An 18,652-nucleotide genomic window follows, 5' to 3' on the forward strand; every position below is an offset into this window, starting at 1 on the left:
CATACGTTTTAATTACCAAATTAAGCAATGGAAACAGCAAATCAGCCATTTTCCCCACCTTTGGAGGAGTCATTGATTTATGGATATACGTCCAATGGTTTTTGTTAATGTGAACAATTTTGGTGCTGAATGTGTCTCGATGGGTAGTGCAAAATTTTAGTCAAAACAAGTGTGGATCTCATGCAGTCTTCATATTAAGTTATATAATTACCTTTATTGTATGGCTGGGCTTTTTGTTTGTTTGAGTTTTTTCTTAATCTTGCTAGAAAAGCATTCAAAAGGAACAATAATTTCAGCACTAAATGCTGCAGTGTGCTCACTGTATTGTCAGCTGCAGCCCATGTAGCATATTGGAGACCTCTAAAACTACAAAGTCTGAAAAAAACGTCCAATTCCACCTCTTCAGCTCTCATTTTGCTATATAATTTTTCTTTACATAAGTTTTCTGCTTTTACCTACTCGTTCCCTTTACTATAGAAACTGCAGTGATTTGATGTTTGTTCATCTTTAACCATAAACCTCAGTATTTTCACCATATTTTTGCTGCTGTCAGAGGTATGTGGGTTGATATTGTAATTAGTGACAGAATCCATTGCCAAAGTTTATTTCCCTTCACTGCAAAAGTACTTACTACCAGCAAGAAGGTGAATGTTTATTTCAGCTTAAGATTTATCACTGTGTCACAGAAACTCCTCTAAGCAAATTTATTTTTCTACTTCAGTTTGGAACACATTTCATACACTGGAAACAGCAGCAAATTTCTCTCTCAGGTTTTCCTTTCTACTCATGGTCTCTGTTAGTCAAAACTTTTCTTTATGAGATCATGGGAGTGAATTTATAAAATTTATTATTCTAAGCAAATATCTAGAAGTTTTATTTTTGTTCTATTTACTGGAATACTTTCTGGTAAAATATCAAGTCTACAGAATTTTTACACCATCAGGAATTTATTGTCCTTGGCACTAAGGAAATCTCATTTTTGAAACCAGTACCAGGGTATATTGCTCTCCTTGGTGGTGCCTCCTTTTGCATCTTTCTAGGTTTGATTCTTGTTTAACTCTACTGCATAAATGTACCTGAACAGGTTTCTTAACTATTCATTAAATTACCTTAAGAGGTCTTCAGGAAGAGTTTTCTTATTTCCTATCCATACAGGGACGTGTACAGAGCTGGAATGAGCTGGAAAACCCATCCAGGTCAGTTTTTTAGGCATCTTACTGCTCCACAGGAGTAAGAGATTTACCAGCACTTCATCTTTGTACATCTTGGAGTTGAACTGGAAATAGAATGTTGAGTTCTCCGTAACATCCCTGTGTCTCAACTGTTTCAAGAATCTATACTAACTTTGCTGTTTCTACTTCGTTTAGAAACAAACCTGGACCATAGAAGACGAGGTATCTATAATCCTCAGGTTAGAAACCATACTCACAGTACTAGTTATGACATGAAAGGCCAGATAAAAAGGCCAGATAAATAAGAGGACAGATAAGGCTCAGCCCTCCCTGACACATCTGACTACACTGACACTTGAAAACACTTCAAATCCAGGCCTGACAAATGTTCCATTTTTAGTGAAGGATTGCGTGAGTGTGGAACTTATGAACTGTTGCATATTACTAACTCCAATTGCATGTATGTAGAGAGAAAAAATGTGAGAGCAAGCCAGTCACTGTACCAGCAGTGCAAGTTATCCTACAGCAATATGACAATAAATCTATAATTTGACGATAAGGCTCCATTCAGACAATCAAAAATAGAGTTAAATCCATATTTATCTGATTTTGGCATTTTTACTGAAACTCCTAAAGGGAGTATTAGTTGTTGCTAATTGCTACTAGCTCTTTCCCACTGATAACTGGAAAAATATAAGCATTTCCTTTTCTCTTATGAGCTCAAAACTACCCATCCATTTGGTAATGATTGACACCAGGGTGTTACACCAGAAATCATAGTTTTAACGTTAACAGCTGTCTTATACAACCCAAAGGCATGCTTATTTTCTCTTTTGCACACCATACAAAATAATATGAACATTGAAGCTTCTCCCTTTAATGAAGTTTCTTGAAAAAGGATTTTGAAAGTTACTGCACAAACAACACAAGTTTATTATGCAGCACCAAAGATTTAATACGGTAAGGATTATTTCTTATATGTAACATTACAGCCATTAATCTTTTCATATATATTTATTTATGTATGCATTCTCCAGTACATCAGTGGAATCTGGAATTCATGTTTGAAACCACAAGGGAAAGAGCTTGTACGCTTGTACCTTTCTATAATGCTTATAATGGGGTTTAAGTTGTAAATGTTTTTCGTGGAAAAAAATAATCTACATTTTCTTATTTCTCTATTTGAAAATTACTCATTTATTTTGATGGAAGTACAGGGAGAATAATTTCCTCGATCAGAGCAAGTACATTAAACTGCAGCTGAAAACCAATGCATAAAGAAAGTTCTAAACAAGTCATAATGTCCTTTGACAGTAGAAGCACAGGTGAGCCGCATGCTCAGGCAAACTAAACCATGAGCTTGGACATGTGTCTTGGCCTTTCATCACTGCTCACATCTAACCTTTTATGTGTTTTGACTCTACTCTTCCCTGTGTTACTGTGACTCCACTATTTTATGCACAAATCTCAGTGAGAATTACAGATTCATTGTTTTACAATCCCTACTGAAGAAGCACTGATATTTTGCATAAATACTTCCTGTATTTAACTACTATTTTAAGGGCTGTCAGCTAGTGAAAAAGCATGACAATAGTAAAGGGTTTAACCCTGAGGTTTCCATCAAAATCTTCCTAAAATTATGAAATATAGGTATGAGAAAGATAATTTGTTCTACAGAGATGGATGACAGGAGGAAGGAACAGTACAGGAAAAAGGTAAGTCTTGGTATAACGATGGAAAGTCATGCAATTGCCTTTAAGGGTCACCTTTGATTCCACCTAAGCAGAGTCCACACTACTGTCTTTTACCATTTAACATTTATTTCCACCTACATGGGTACTTCTGACTTGGCACACTAGTGGTTTGAAATGCAGACTAACAAACCATCTCTTCAGCACTGCCCTTATAAAAAAGTTGGGTGTTCAGGACCTGTAGCTGCACACACTAAGTAGTTCGTCATTTCATTTCTGAATGTATTGTTGAGTCACTATCTGGTATAGCCAATCAGAAAATGTTTGGGTATTTTTTTCTTTTTTCTCTAGATTCAGCAACAAAATTAAGGGGTTTCAGGCTAATTGTTATGAAACAACAGAAATCCCTTCTTGGAACTTTTTATCAAGAACAAAAAGCTCTGAATTGGATCTTCAGCAACAGCAAGGATACCGTGTTTTGATGGATATGTTATATTTTAAAGCTCCTTTACACAACTAGATTAATATGAAAGGAAGGAAAGAAAGAATAATCTGATCATATGCAGGTTTTTTTCAGGATTTGCCTTTGGTAAAATAACAACTGTTTTAAATAAAAGAATTAGCAGAGCTCAAAATTACTATTTATCACAGAGCTAATAATGAGTTAGACACAATCATGTATTTATTTTTAAACATAATTATCAATATATGAAAATTGTTTGTAAAAAAGATACAACAAATATGTGACTAGTTTTTCTTTAAAATAAAGAAGTGCCTAATAGAAACCAGAAAGGCAAACCAAAAGAGGGGTTCAATGCATAATAAGCAACTACCTAAAAACACTCATTTAGGCTTCCTACACTGAAAATGAGAAAAGTGCACTCTAACAGTACAGAATGCTATTATGACAACTATTGTCATCACAAATATAAACAGTATGAATAAATTATTACTTAGTCTTGTTTTCCCATTTCACTTTCAATACAGACAACCAAGACAAGCCAGGGTGAAGATTTGCACTGGTATGTAGCTAGACTGACACACTGCCAGGCACTAGGAATCACTGATACACATTATGTGAAGAATTCATAAAGCATTAACTCCAGTTTCCCACCAAGTTTCAAACCCAGTTAGAGACTGGTGATGGACACAAAAGCAAGATATGGTCATTTATGCTCTTGAAATTTCTATATGCATATTTATTTCACTTTTACCTTGAAAAAGATAATTATGAATCCATCCGCACATTGTTAAAATTTGCAAGTCCTATTTATTTCATGTTACTTTGTATTTGTACGACACTTTAAATCTTCAAAATGTTGTACTTTGCTGTACACAGTACTTTGATGAAGCGGGTACATGCTGTCACTTCAGTCAGAAGATGGGGGAAAACAAATCACAAAACAGACTGACCCACCTGAGCCTGAAGAGTCTATCAGGAAAGACCCAGGAACCAAATCAGAAAATTGCAGTATTCCAGTTTCCATCATACCAACTGGTATGTTTTATTCTGAAACCTCTTTTACTACTCTTTCTGACTCCTACTGTTATCAGCTGTCCACATTATTCTGTCTTTGTTTTTACTGTCCTCCTACACTCAATCTGCTGGTATTGCTTTCAAATAGGCACATTAACCTGTAGAGTCATACCTGAAATGATATGGAGTTGTTAAGAAGTTTCAAGATCTATAAATATTTTTTCTTCATCTGTTCAGTGGACTATTCTGTATTCTTAAAGTACTGGACCTCTTGACACCTCTGAGGATCAATGCACATACTAAAACCATGACAGCAGAGAACAGTCTGCCCATGATGTGGTGAAAAGCAGTTTTCTGAATGTCATGAGCATTTGACATGTAAAAAGTACTCATAGCCTGAACAGGATTCAAAAGCAAAAACTGCTTTCTTTCAAGCCCTTTTCCTTAAGTTTTCTCTTTACCCAAAACAACAAACCGAAACTAATAAAACTGTAAAATCTGTTCCAATACAAACACTGTATCTAGTAAAATGTTTAGAAATTAATTTGAATGTACCTGTATCATATTGCTTACAATGAATATAAGCAAATTTTTGAAAGGTCTCTTCAAACCAAGATACAAGAATAGTATATTTTGAAAATGTAAAACAGTACATTCTGATCATATAAAAATTTAACAGAAATCCAAAGCAGTTGCTTTCCTGTCAACTATTGCCCATAAACAGTAATTACATTTTCCAAATCTGAGGCAGGTGCAGACCACTTTGAATGACAAATTTTAAATCCACTCTACCAAAGTATTCCAGGAGGAGACTGGGGATAAAATTTGAGGTAGTCCTTCTCAATCCCACCTATTTTTTTGACACACCACCATCCCTCTAGATCATACTGTACAGGCTGCCTTTGCCTTCACTTCGACCCAGCTAGCGACAGGTAGCTATACCCAGGTAGCTATATTAGTATGAGGCTTAACCTGATCCAAAACATTTTTCTTTTAAGCAAGATTTAATTAGCTTTGGCTCCACACCATGCTATTCATAGCCAAATGCCTTCCAGTTTTAAGCTGGATCACACATCCATAGATGCTTTAGCACAATGTTAGAGAATTCTTATATCTATCTGCAAAATATTAGTTGCATTTGCTGTGGATTAGATGGGAATAAGAATGGAAACAGATACGTCATGTACATTAAGGAGCATATAAAGTCTTTCTCCAAGCCCTGATTATTATAGTGAAAGGTATAAGAGTGGGACATGCAGCTTCAAAGTCAAATATTTCCAAAATGCACTGTGAAATAAAACTGGTATCAGTCTTGCAAGAAACATGTAATGTCATTTTACATTTTAAAAGAAGACAAGTACCCCAAAACAGCTATTCTTTTCAGCAGTGCCACTAGATAAGGAGGTTTAACACTCTCTCTACCTATTATATAGGGGATATATATTATATACCCTAATATATGCCTTGATGTCAGAAGGATTTTGTTTATTGTTAACTATCCAAATAGAGCAGAGAATACAACCAACCTTAACTATCTTGTCTCACCCCAGTTTCTTCCATACCATGTTTATCTTTATCTGAAAACTGAATATTCCCTTCTAGCACTGGCAGTTTTCAAAAGTCCCTTAGATAGATAATTTTGGGAGTTAATCATAGAATCACCATAAAATTTAGGCTGAACAGAACCTCTGGAGCTCATCTAGTTCAAACTCTGTGCAGAGGAAGGTCAGCTAAAATCAAGTTGCTCAGATTATTATCCAGCGGAGCTTCAAATCTCTTTTAACATTAAAAGCCTCTACGTAATTCATATTTCTCTGCAGTAAGAGAGATGAAAAATTTCTTAGACAATATAAAAAAAGTAATCAATGAGAGAATATAACACCAAGGCATCATGAATAACTGAATAGAACTGTCATGTATATTTTCAGCTGAATCCATATTCCTTTTGTGAAACTCTTCCATCATTAATCCACAACACAGGCTGGGACAAACGTATATTTTGTTTCTTTTCTATCATTTCCTTTGCAGAACCAAGAAAACATCAGATAATTTCCTACTGCCAATTTCTTTTTTCTCCTTAACAGCTGGATACTAGACCAACATATATGGTATTTCATCATAGCACCCAGTTGTTTGAAAGGTAGTTTATTCCACCCTAGTTTGTGAACTGCACCAAAAAACTGCACCAAGATGAAAGCAATAATGGAATTTATCCTTTAGAGATATAAAGATGAATCCTAGAGAAAATTATAATAGCCATTATGCTACTCAATCAAACCTAGTTTATGAAAGCAGACATACTTTCTTTCCTGTCATGATCCCCACCCACCTCCCTAAAATTCCAAAATACTATTAAAGGATCATGCTCACCTTCACCAAGTTTTCAGCACTCTGTAAACAGCATAATTATGTTGCTCAAGCTTTAGCCTGTGAAACAATCTTACTAATGATGCACAGAAGTTCTCTGATGTATAAACTCGCTTTTGTAAATGTTGCATAAAATGTATTTAAGTTTTAAAGAAAATAAATCAGTATGCCAAAAGTAGGATGAGCAATTCCACTTTGTTACCCTCTGTTGGATCAACACTGGATATCATGGCACTTATATGCAAGTAAGAAATTTTCAGAGATTATAGTGAAAAGAACACGTGAAATACATCCAGTAAAAGACCTTGATCAAAAAGCTAAATCCTAAAGAGAATTTACCCTCAGAAGATGCAATAGGAATCATATGAACAGCAAGCTAAGCACAGTTAAATCAAGCACTATGAAACTGTAATCTCATTATCCCTGTGTAAAAAATCCCATGTGTGGATACACTCATTTCAATAAAAAAAGTACCTAGACAAAAACCAGAAAAAAACCCCTCACTGTAAGGAGAGTTGGTTGGCTTGTTAGCAACAGAAGAGTTTGATTACTCCCTCTCTGATCAGCCAAAACTTGTATTTCTGTCTCTCCTTTCTTCCTGTGTTTATTCTATTCATTTTCTACTTAAGAACCAAAGCAATATGAGGCAGGCACAACTTTTTTATTCTACTATTTCTCCTGTGTAACAGCAAGAACATGGATTTGTACACATGCAAACGATACAAGGAATGATTACAGAAAATTAACAGTATAACTGAATGACTACCGACAAAATTAAGTTTCACTTATGCAGATGCAGAGCAGTAGCAGGTGGGAGGAATAGCTGGGCCTTCTCTTTCCTCACATACTGTACATCTGTGTCATGCAACCAAAAGTTGGATGATAGTTTTAAGTATTACCATCTTTTTGTTTCCCTTAATCAAAAATAAAAATTAGAAAGTTGCAGGGACTATGATGAAGAAATAAAACTATCTGATGTTTGGAACATGATTGTCACATTATCTATCCTTTTTCTCTTCAGAAATGTCATCTTAGGCCATATCCTCAAAACATCCTATTAAAGAAAAAGGGTGGGTTTTTTTCATGAGTGAACATGTCATTAAAGGAAGTTTTAAATTTTAGAAATTAGGCCTTTTATCCTTTTTTTATTTTTAAACCTCTCTATGAAAGTTTTGCTGTGTAATCTTTAGTTATGTATCCACAAGTTCTCATATTTCAAATACTTTATGGAATTAACTATGATGGAATATGGCATAAAAAAAATATAAGCAGCATTTACTTTATTTGTGCATTACTGACTGAGGTTCCCTGCCTCCTCTAGTCAGATTTAATCATGTATTCTTCACATAATTCTAATATATAACAGCCCTTTTAATAAGATTATGCAATTACTGGCAACAAAATATGAAGAATATCTTGGCTCTATTAAAATTTTCTCTTCATGCAAGATATGATCTTTTCCTATTGCATAAATATGTGACAAGAGAATGTCACTAGTAGTGCTAAAAGATAGCATATTCCTATCTTTAGGCATGATTATACATACCTAAAACATTACACTTTCAGGAAATCAAACTATTTTAAAAAACAGGGTAAATAAAAATCAGTGATAAGAAAACATGTGGACACCAGACTCCACAAGACTAAAAATGAAGCCACCTCAGTAACATTTGAAAAATGAAATTAGCACTGGATTTTTCCAGATGACTCCCTGTGGCGTCACAGCAACAAAGTTATGCAAAGCTTCACACAACTGAAGGGGCCCTCTGAGGGGTCTGCTTACTGATCTCTGGAAGAAAAGGTCACAGGCTATGTCGGAGGGATTTTCAGCAGGGCTAAAAGGCAGGAAACAGTTGGAAGGAATAAAGAAACATTTCACAGGCACTAATAAAAATTTTATAGGGTTTGTGTGTGAAGCTGTGTAACTGATGTTTGTAAAATTACTCAAGACATAAGCTCAGTAAAATGACACTGTTCTATAGCATTTGCATTTTAGAATAACCGTTAGTTATTCATTAATATACATACATATAAGCAGTGCTTTATTTAGCTTGCTAAGGAAGAAAATTAAGCACTTCATTATAAACACACAAAATTGTTATTCAAAGAGAAAGAAAGTAGACAGGGGTTCAAAGCATTAAGAAACCAGAAAATATTTATTATAAAAATAAATACTATGATAAAAACTATGCTCTCCTTCTAGGAATTCTAACTGAGCACCTCCCCTTTAAGAAAGAACATTGTTTCTTTCCTTATTACTCCTTCCAAGGGAAGGAGCTATAGCGATGAACATTCACACCATTGCATCATCTGAAAGGGTCACTTTGCCCACCTGGCACAGGCAGTTGGAGAGAGGGGTTTGCCACGGGTTGGAGTTTTTCCGAGGTCTCAGCTGCTGTTGATAACTGTCCCTGCCTCCCTGGGACAGCAGCAGAGCCGGGAGCTCCAGCATCGGCCCTTGCCCACTGCTCGCTCATCACCAGAGGCTGCCCCTGCGGCTCGCCTGCCACCCGCTTGCCATGTGGAACTGCTGTCCGTGCCAGGAGCCCCTGTTGCCACTCCACAGCCCAGCCCAGCCAAGTGGGCCAGCACACCATGCCAGGGGCAACATGTGGCAGGGAACAAAGAGACTCCAAACTAATACCACCGCTGCAGTTAAGACCTGAACCTGTTAACCAGGTGACATGCAGTGGTCAGTTTAGTAGTGGAAGTCCTTGTGAGAAACACAGTTTTCCTGGGTTTTTGTGTAAGAGGAGGTTTAGGTTGGGTATTACAAAAAGGTTCTTCGCCCAGAGAATGGTTGAGTGCTGAAACAGGCTCCCCTGGAGATGTGGTCACAGCACCAAGCCTGATGGAGTTCAAGAAGCATTTGGATGATACCCTCAGGTACATGGTGTGACTCTTGAGGATGGTCCTGTGCAGGATCAGGAGTTGGACTTGATGATCTTAGTGGGTCCCTTCCAACTCAGCATATTCTGTGATATTCTGCTTTCTTTTCTTTTCTTTAGCTGGGCAGATGGGGGTGGTTGACAGGGAGGACACTCCACTATTCTCTTTCCCCTTTGTTCCCAGAGTACCACGTGATGCTGTGGATTCCCTTTTATTTTTTTTTTTTTTGTGGGTAAGCCGTTTCCCTTGCTTCTTTGTGGTGCTGCTATTTTTTCTTGTTAGTAAACTGTTATTTTTTCACTTATAACCTCCTTGCACTATTTTTGTCTCTCTGTAGTAGAGGGGGAATAAAAGGGGAGGGTGTTCATTTTATTGGAGTTCCCGCCCCAATATTTGTCATTAAACCAAGACAGACATTCAGGGACTCAAAGTAACACTTATAGAGATTCATAAAAATAATGGAGAAAATATTCAGCATTTTGGAATAGCAAATTGTGATTTAAGTCTGCCCTTGACTCGTGCTTCCATTAATCTCTACTCTAAGACGACACTGGCTTACAGTGGCATTTTGAAACATTCATTTGAGTATCTAATTTTCTCCTTTTCACTGTCAAAGCTTTTGAAACTTCTGACTGAGTAGTAGAATTGCACTGCATTTCACATTTTGCCAGTGAAAAAAATAGGCATGAATAATTCTTTTTACTGCTTTCCCCCCACAAATGTATCTACCAGTTCAAAATGATAAACTGATTACAGAAAATATGTGTGTGACAAGTGCATGATTTGGAGCCCTTGCCAGCAGTTTCCCACAGCAGGTTGGTAGTAATCATTCACTTTTCATCACTATCTCATTCTACACTTAGTAGGAGAGCTTTGGTACCCTTTTCTAGCTGTACATCCCACATAAAATCTGAAGTTATGATCTCCTCCAGCCTCAGTGATACTTTTCCTCCATATCAGAAAGACAGTATCAAAAATTATACCAGGAGCCAGCTGCAGTAGCAGGCAAAGTAGGCAGTAGCCAAGGCCTCTGACAGCTTGGTTCTTCTGTATCAGAAAAGAGATGGACTGGCTGTGCTTGCCCAGCTGGTCACTGGCCTCTACACACATGACTTTGCCTACTCCTGCCAGAGGACCAAGGGGGAAAGGAAGCATCTCTATTCCCAGTAGTAGTATCATCACTAGCACCAACAGCAGCAGAAAGTCACTTCTGCTTCCACCTCTTCCTATACCTCCTCTTTCCAGAAGAACATCTAACCCTGCACCCAAGGACTGACCCTCCTCGTCACCCTGGCAGGTCCCTATCAGAGAATAGTGATGAGTGCTGGAAAAAGCAGGTGTGCAACAGGAGGTAGATGACTGCATGGGGCAAGGGATGTGTTGATCATAAAACTAAGAAAGATCTTAGAAGAACTGGACATAGCCTGGGATAGGGAAGAGAAAAAAGAGATGCTTTAAGTCTTCTGAAACCTGGGGACTCCTCCTGATTGTACCAGTAGTTCCTAGGTTCTCTTCTACCAGCGTTTTTGATTAAATCCTGCCAAGCCCTCTTGTTGCCTCTGCCACCAATCAATAAAAGCAATATTGCTACTGCCAAGAAAACCTGATTTGGCTCTAACAGAAAAATTAAACTGTGGAAGAAAGAAGGTCCCATTCCATAGGCAGCTTCCTTCATCTTCTTACTCTTTGCCCATAATTTGCTAATTTCATGCTTGTCTAATTTAATATCCTCCCCTATTGCCTCAAATGACATCTCTATATGTGCTCACAAACTAAATGTCTCTATATGCCCATAATCATACTGTATGCCAATGTCTCCTAATCACTCTTGCCAGAAATGGAAAACAGTACTACTCAGAAGAGCACAAGAACTAGATAGATTCCAGAGCTCTATAAGCTGTGTCCATTCAACTTAGACTGTTTTATAGGACAGCAGGTCAACAGCACCAGTAATATCCATTCCTGTCCTTCTAGTGAACAGTTTGAGGCATCTCTCAAAAATTCACCTCCTAAAGATGCATCATTTTTTCCATCCAAATCCATACGGATTTGGTTCATACACATAACTTATATGGAATATCCCATAATCTGTCTTCCTCCCATATTCAATCAACTCATACCTTAAATCCATTAAATCAGTTTACAAGCTTGGAGTAGGTCCTAACATTACACTTTTTCCTAGAAATACTTCAGTTGTTCTCATATTGACTACATTTTTTATGGAACTTCCTTTTCACAAAGCTTCTACTTTGACAGGTAGGAAAAACAACTAATCTGTTATTAACTTTTACTTTATGCATCTATACATGATATATACCTTCTGATTGATTTTACAATCTTTACCTTAACATGCAGCCCTCAGTATGTAAAAAGTAAACCATGAACTAACTGTCAACTATCCCGATCATGTTTTGTTCACTATATTTGGAAATAGCTGAGAAACAAACCCCTTATATCTACAGTGTTTTCTGGAAGGACAATAAGTGTATCTAAAATTCAAAAATTTACATATTTAGGTGATTTAGGGAGATTTGAAGACCCATACCAATGACATCAGAGGTTAATCGAGCATTTAAAATAGACCCTAGCAACTTCAAGGGTGAGGAAAAAGAGAGATACACTATTAGAAGAACAAGAACCTTGGCTGTGACAGCAGACAAATGTTACAGGCACTCCTTGCAGGAAACTGTATGAGAGCAACTCCGAACTTGAAGACAAGGACAGTTTGGTGATGTGTCCTCCATGAGAAAGCCTTGTGACTCTCATGGGACCCTGAGCCACCAGCGAACACCCCAACTAGTCCAAAAATGAGCAGGTGATGTTGCATACCCACTTATGACCTTGCTTCAATGTGTACCTCCATGTGTCTTTTGCACTATCATTCCTTTTAGAAAGTCCTCATGTAGCACGTGCAAATGATAAGAATAAGTATTCCTATGTCTGGGAGAAGGAACACAGCCAGGGACTGTGACAAATGAATTTTACGTCTTTTCCCACATATTTAGTATTCTGCAAAACTGTTTGAATATGTTACTGGAGTAGGCTGCTGGCTTACTTGCCAAGGAAATTTGCTGCAGCTAGGAGAAAGTCCACCAAGTTAGATCTCCTCCTACTCCCAAACCCAGAAGAGAGAGATAAAACTGTGCTTATAATTTTTCCTAACAAAAGTCTGTCTTTGTGGTCCAAACAGAATAGAAATTACCACTCCAATTCCATAGAAGATGTTTTATCAGATATTGTAACAACTGCAATTTTTAAATTGTTTTTCACAAGGCACACTATGGTGCCAGTAAAACCCCAATGTGCTATCTGGAAAGTCATCTACAAAAGATTCCAAATGACATTTTAACAGAGAGAAAAGTGTCTGAAGACAGTGTGCAGGTCAAACAAATCAACCAATTTAATTTCTTCCTCTCTGCCACTCCAACTGGTTCAGATGGCATGATGTTATCCCCCTCCAAGTCAGTTTACTGACTGCTTCCATCAAAACTTAATTGAAAGAAGTGGATCCTATAATTTAAAATGAAATAGACTCAGCATGTGAGCAAGCTCTGTCAAGACTGATTACTGAGTATTGATTTCCCACCAATTGTACAAGTTACACTCCACAAGGCCACCTGCACATTAACCTAGAATACATAAAATCACCTCAGGCTAACATCTATCACAAGGTTTGTATTTTTGGACCATGCAGTCTCTAGTTCTTTTCCTCACCCATACATTCAATGGCATTCATTTGGACACCATTCACACTTTATACTTACTTCATCATAAATAGCTATTATTTCTATTTTAATTTTTCAGAAAGAATTCAAGATTCTTTCTGAAAAAACTTTATATAACCTAGCACTAAGTTAATTGTAAAACCTGTGAACACAGTCAGACAAGCTCTCCCACAGCATGAAGGAAAGATACTGGATGGAGCAACAGCAGAGTGGCTTACTGTGGCCTGGAAGCTTCTGCTTGGTCTGTCTGAAGCTTCTCACCGCCTTCCACTTCCATGGTGCAGTAGACAATCCGATTTGGAGCAACTGACCTTAAACCTTGTACCTCCATTATAACAATCTGAGGAAGATAAAGCAAATAGTTTATCCTTCAGAAAAAATTACACACCATGACTATTGCAGTACTAAGCTCCACACAGGTAAAAAAAAGAAAAAAAAATCCCCGAAGTCCCAAGGTCCACTCATTCAAATCTTAACAGACAGAGAAGAATTTTGATTTTGTCTTCTTTTTCCATTTTCAACAACATACAGTAGGAATTGAAATTTTTGCTCTGCTTCTCTTGGACAATGACCAAATACTCACTCCAATCATAATTTAAATGCCAACAGCGGAGTTTGAGACTAATGTCTGAATATAATTCTAAATCTTAATACATGAAGAAATGTATCTTTTAATCAGTCACCTAAGTGAATATGTACAGAACGAATAGGTTACTAAGTCCGAGTGTAAACAAGTACACTGATCACATCTTGAAAGGTAAACCACGGTTCTGTGTCACTGGATGTTGCAACTCTTTAATCTCAAAAGTGATTTGGTGTTGTCCTGGTATGAGGAAGGTCAGAGCATCAGCTCCTGTAATTTTTTTCCCCACTACATACATCTTTTCCTTCTCCCAGTGCAGTACTTACAGTCAGGTTCAGCATGCATATGGGGAAGAGGGAGAAGAGAAAGGGAAAAAGTCACTGCTACCAGCTGTGCTCTGAGTTTTCATCACCAGGGAAATTACGAGCTTGGCAGATCCCACAGATTTTCACCTCCTCTAGACTACTCAGTTACAGCTCAGAAAAGCCAAATGCAGGCCTACTTTAAATGCTCTCTGCTTTTTATAAATCTTACAGCTTTTCACAGTGTGAAATTATTGGAATTTTTGCACTTCAGATGTTTCTAATTCAGAGAAGTCTTGAGTAGACAGTCAGGCTCCCCTGCTTGCTTTAGAAAGGCAGTTTTTCTTGCCAGTTTCATTTGGGCCTATGAGAAGAAACCAGGAAAAATGTACTCCATCAGCAAGAGAAGCTGTCCTCAACTGAACCTCACCTGTAAACCAATATTTGTTTAATTTGTTTTAAAGGTGCCAGAAGTAATGACTACTTTTGGTCTCATTAGACAAATTGGTTTCTTATGTCAGCAAGCAACTACTAAAATATTTTGCTATTAAACACTTTGCAAATTTGACACTTTGTTCCAACTAAAGTAAGTTAAGCCAGGCTTCACTCCTAGCTGCAAAATCTTTTGTCCTTTAAAACTCCCAGAACCTTAATAATAGTTAAATGTCTTGTAAAATTGCTAGTTTGTAAATATTGCAGTGAGATGATAGCCATTGATAATTTAGAACATTTTTATATTACTTGTAAATTATCAACACTGCCCATTATGCTTTATAAGTAATAACAGCAATTTAGGGAGAATAACATAGTCAACCCTCTTTTCCATCTTTTGTTGTCCAGGAATTCAAGTAGTCAGCAAAATGATCAATGATTACTGAGAGACTACACTAGAGCTCCTTCTAGATGATACTATCTATATGGTCTTTCCACATATCAAGTGTATGTCCTTGCAGGCTTCATGTTTATTCACTTTTATGTTGATACTTCTTTTCCTGAGTTTCCAACTTAATTGCACAGTACATTTTAATTTGGTAAAAATTATGGATTCCAGCAATGGAACAAAGTTGCATTTCATTCCTTCCAAAGTGTATCGGATCTACATTAGCTCATTAGCTGATAAACAGCTTCCTAAATGTTTGTCTATTTCTGAAACTGTCTAACAGCTGAAGAATATAAATGAGGAAGACTTTTACTACTATATTGTCTGTTTTTTTTTTTAATTTCTGCAAACAAGATATTTGAGGAAACATCCAACTTGTAAAAACAGTCCCTGTTGCTTGCAGTGATGCTCAGGAGGGTCTATGACCTTAGCTAGCAAGGTCCACTCCCACTAGAACATTATAATTATTACTAGCAACTTTTGCTGTTCGTAATAACAACATGCAGTGGCAGCATGAACCCTGGCCACTTTACTCCCCATACAGAAATTTTAGTCAAGTTCTTTCACTCTGTCCTAAGATATGTTCATCCGTGTGCCTGTGCAGCAGCCCTTGGCAGGGATTTTGCTGGTTGCCTTACAGTTTAGTTGAGTCATCACAGGATGTGACATGGATATGTTTATGTGTTATTCAAGAAATGTGAAGTTCTGCACATATGACCTCACATTTTCAAAAAATGAAGTATTCTTCATTTTGAGGAAATGCAGTCAGCTTTTCTTATTTGGCCATTTGCACAGAAAAAGATCACACCATCTACATTTCAGTCTGCATTAGTATCAGTTCAACTGTTTCTTTTCGTCTTTATATCTTCTGAGATTTTGTTTCCCAAGAGTAAGAGACTTGTTTGGCAAGAGAGTCAATTTACGTGGTTAATACCATGTTTAAGATGAAAATCTGTCTTACTAAAAACTATCACACATAGAGAATTTAATTTAATTTAATTCTTTGGCTTGTAGAGGATGAACTGTAGATAACTTATGCTGCAGAACACCTCTTTATCAGTGATAGGGAAAAATTAAAAAGAAAAATGTTAGTTCACCAGACCCAACAGTCTACATTTCTGGTGGGAGAGGGGAAGGGCTATAAAAGCAAAGCTGTTCCAAATGTATCAAAAATTATATCTCTTGGCAATTTTCAATGATTGTTTCAAACTTTTACTGTGCTTTTCACCTAAATATCACATAATTTTGGGTACATAATAGTTCTCTCTATAGGCGTAGAGAAGGTTTTTCTTCTTACATCCCTCACCAAGCAAACTGAAAGACAGAAAACATTATTGTCAAACTTTTTCAGGTACTTTTTAGGTGCTTCAGAACTATTCTTTGTTAATGGACCATTCCAGCCTTGGTAATCCACTGGAGGCAGACACAGCACATGTGATGGAGACACATGGGATTCAGCACAGGAGTTACAAATACTTCATCTTTTCATATACTTCAGTACTACGGCCTGCACTCTACTTTTACATACTTGATGAACTAATATTTTTTGGCATATAGAATGATGGCTCTTACTACTCTTTGAAAGCCGATGTTGAGCTTTTACATTTCTCTGTTATACAAAGAATTCAAACTTTTTCATCATCTATTCTTGATATGTTTTTAATTCTATGTCTTTAATGATGACATGGGATAAAATTATCTGAATTTTTAACGACATGAAAAAAAATGCTCATTTCACTTAAGAAAAAACACTGTTTAAAAGATAAACCATTTTTATTTGTTTTAAACTCTTGAATAATTGAAATATTTTTTTCTGTAATATCATCTGTTGTCTTAAACTAAAGCCACTTCAAATGCATAGCACAAGTATGGCACCTTCGGACCAACAAATACGCAACACACACCCTGGTAACATTTTGATTCTATTATTATTAAAAGAGAGATAAGCATTTCCTGGTATGCACATTTGCGGAATTGGACCTGAGTTATAATGCTGGAAATTTTCAAGGCCAGGTTGGATGGGACTGTGAGCAACCTGGTCTAGTGGAAAGTGTCCCTGGAAGGGGGGTTGGAACTAGATGACATCTAAGGTCCCTTCCAACCCAAACCATTCTATTCTCTGATCAGACATGTTGTGGTTTTCTCTTGAAGCCAGTTGAGCTCTATATGGATTAGGACTGCATCGACACAGGCCAGACTTCCTGCATAATCTCAGAAAACATAAGATAGCTTCTTGAGGAAAGTGCAGAAGTTTATAAAAACAAATTTCTGAAGTTTATAAAAACAAATTTCTGTGTTTATTCTCTAAATGCTTCCAGTGAGAAAATGCTACTTGTTTATAAAATTCTGTGAACGAGTTTTTGATAACAACAGTGGTTCATTATTATGTTTAAAAGTATACTTAGCTATTTAATGCATTGGAATTCATTTAAAGTTACATGTGTGTGGGAGATTCAACTGCCCACACTGCTGTGTGGGCCCAAATGAAACTACTGCTGCAGGAGGAAAATGTATCATACAGCTGTATTCTAAATCCTAATTACATAAAATTTTAAAATTACCAAGAAAGGACTAATAAGAAAAAAGTATCAAGACAGAGATATTCTAGCAATTTAAACCATCAACAAGTTTTCTCTGAAATCTGTGATTACCTCTAATGTGAAGGAGAGAACCACGTCAGACTTCGACAGCTGAACTTCATTTTCATCTCCTATGTCCAAGAACGCAGAATTCTGTGACCGCTTTAACTTCTGCAGTTTAAATTCTGGCCCACCTTTAGACACTGGCAGACTTTCCAAATTTGCCATCAGCAAATTCACCGAAGACCGCAACTCTTCTATGTACATGTTCTCCATTTCCCTTGTTACAAATTCTGGGAACTTTCTTTCCTTGGAAAATATATTTTAAAAGTTAGGGAGGAAAAAAATTCCCTCATTGTACTCATGTTAATTTACCAATTTGCTTTCAGTTAAGAGACAATAAATAAAAATAAAAGTCATAACTGTGGTGTCTATCTATTTTTATGTCTTCACAACAACAATGGGCAGGCTAATCCTGTCCCATAAATACAGTTAATTTTGACAAGAAGAAATAAACTACAATCGTAACCTCATGCACCCCACCAAGTCATTTAACCATAAACCCAGGTTGAAGAACTACACATTAGGTATTTTTAATACAAGTGTTTTAAACATAGTAATTAATAATATACCTTCAGTGTTACCTTCAAATATTTTATAAATTGACAAAATGACCTGTCCACTAATAATTTTGTTACTTCATCCAGTTCTCATGCTACGAAAAATAATCACATTCGAGTTTCTAATACAAAGCTGTTGAACTACAATCATGACAAGAAATTCCTATCATCCTTTACCTCTATTTTTAATAACTGATCATTCATTTTGAAAGTAATGTTAAATGGATTATTTTAAATAATAATCTCTCTTAAAAAATAGAAAGAACTTGAAAATCAATTTTTAGATAACAGTATTTAAATATTTAAATATAAGCAAGAAGGAACATATACACAAATATAATGCATATATGAACACATACAGAGTCAA

General features: G+C 36.6%; 1 protein-coding gene across 1 annotated transcript in view; it reads right to left on the reverse strand.

Moving 5' to 3' along the window:
- Nucleotides 1-18,652, reverse strand: part of CADPS2 (calcium dependent secretion activator 2) — a 289,954-nt gene that overhangs the window by 152,351 nt on the left and 118,951 nt on the right. Inside the window, 2 exon segments of the mRNA XM_018067963.2 lie at nt 13,540-13,661; nt 17,738-17,974. Of these exon segments, the coding sequence (XP_017923452.2) occupies nt 13,540-13,661; nt 17,738-17,974 (359 nt within the window).

The sequence above is a fragment of the Manacus vitellinus genome, unplaced genomic scaffold (assembly GCF_001715985.3).
Source record: "Manacus vitellinus isolate BGI_N305 unplaced genomic scaffold, ASM171598v3 scaffold_13_pilon, whole genome shotgun sequence".
Lineage (NCBI taxonomy): Eukaryota > Metazoa > Chordata > Aves > Passeriformes > Pipridae > Manacus > Manacus vitellinus.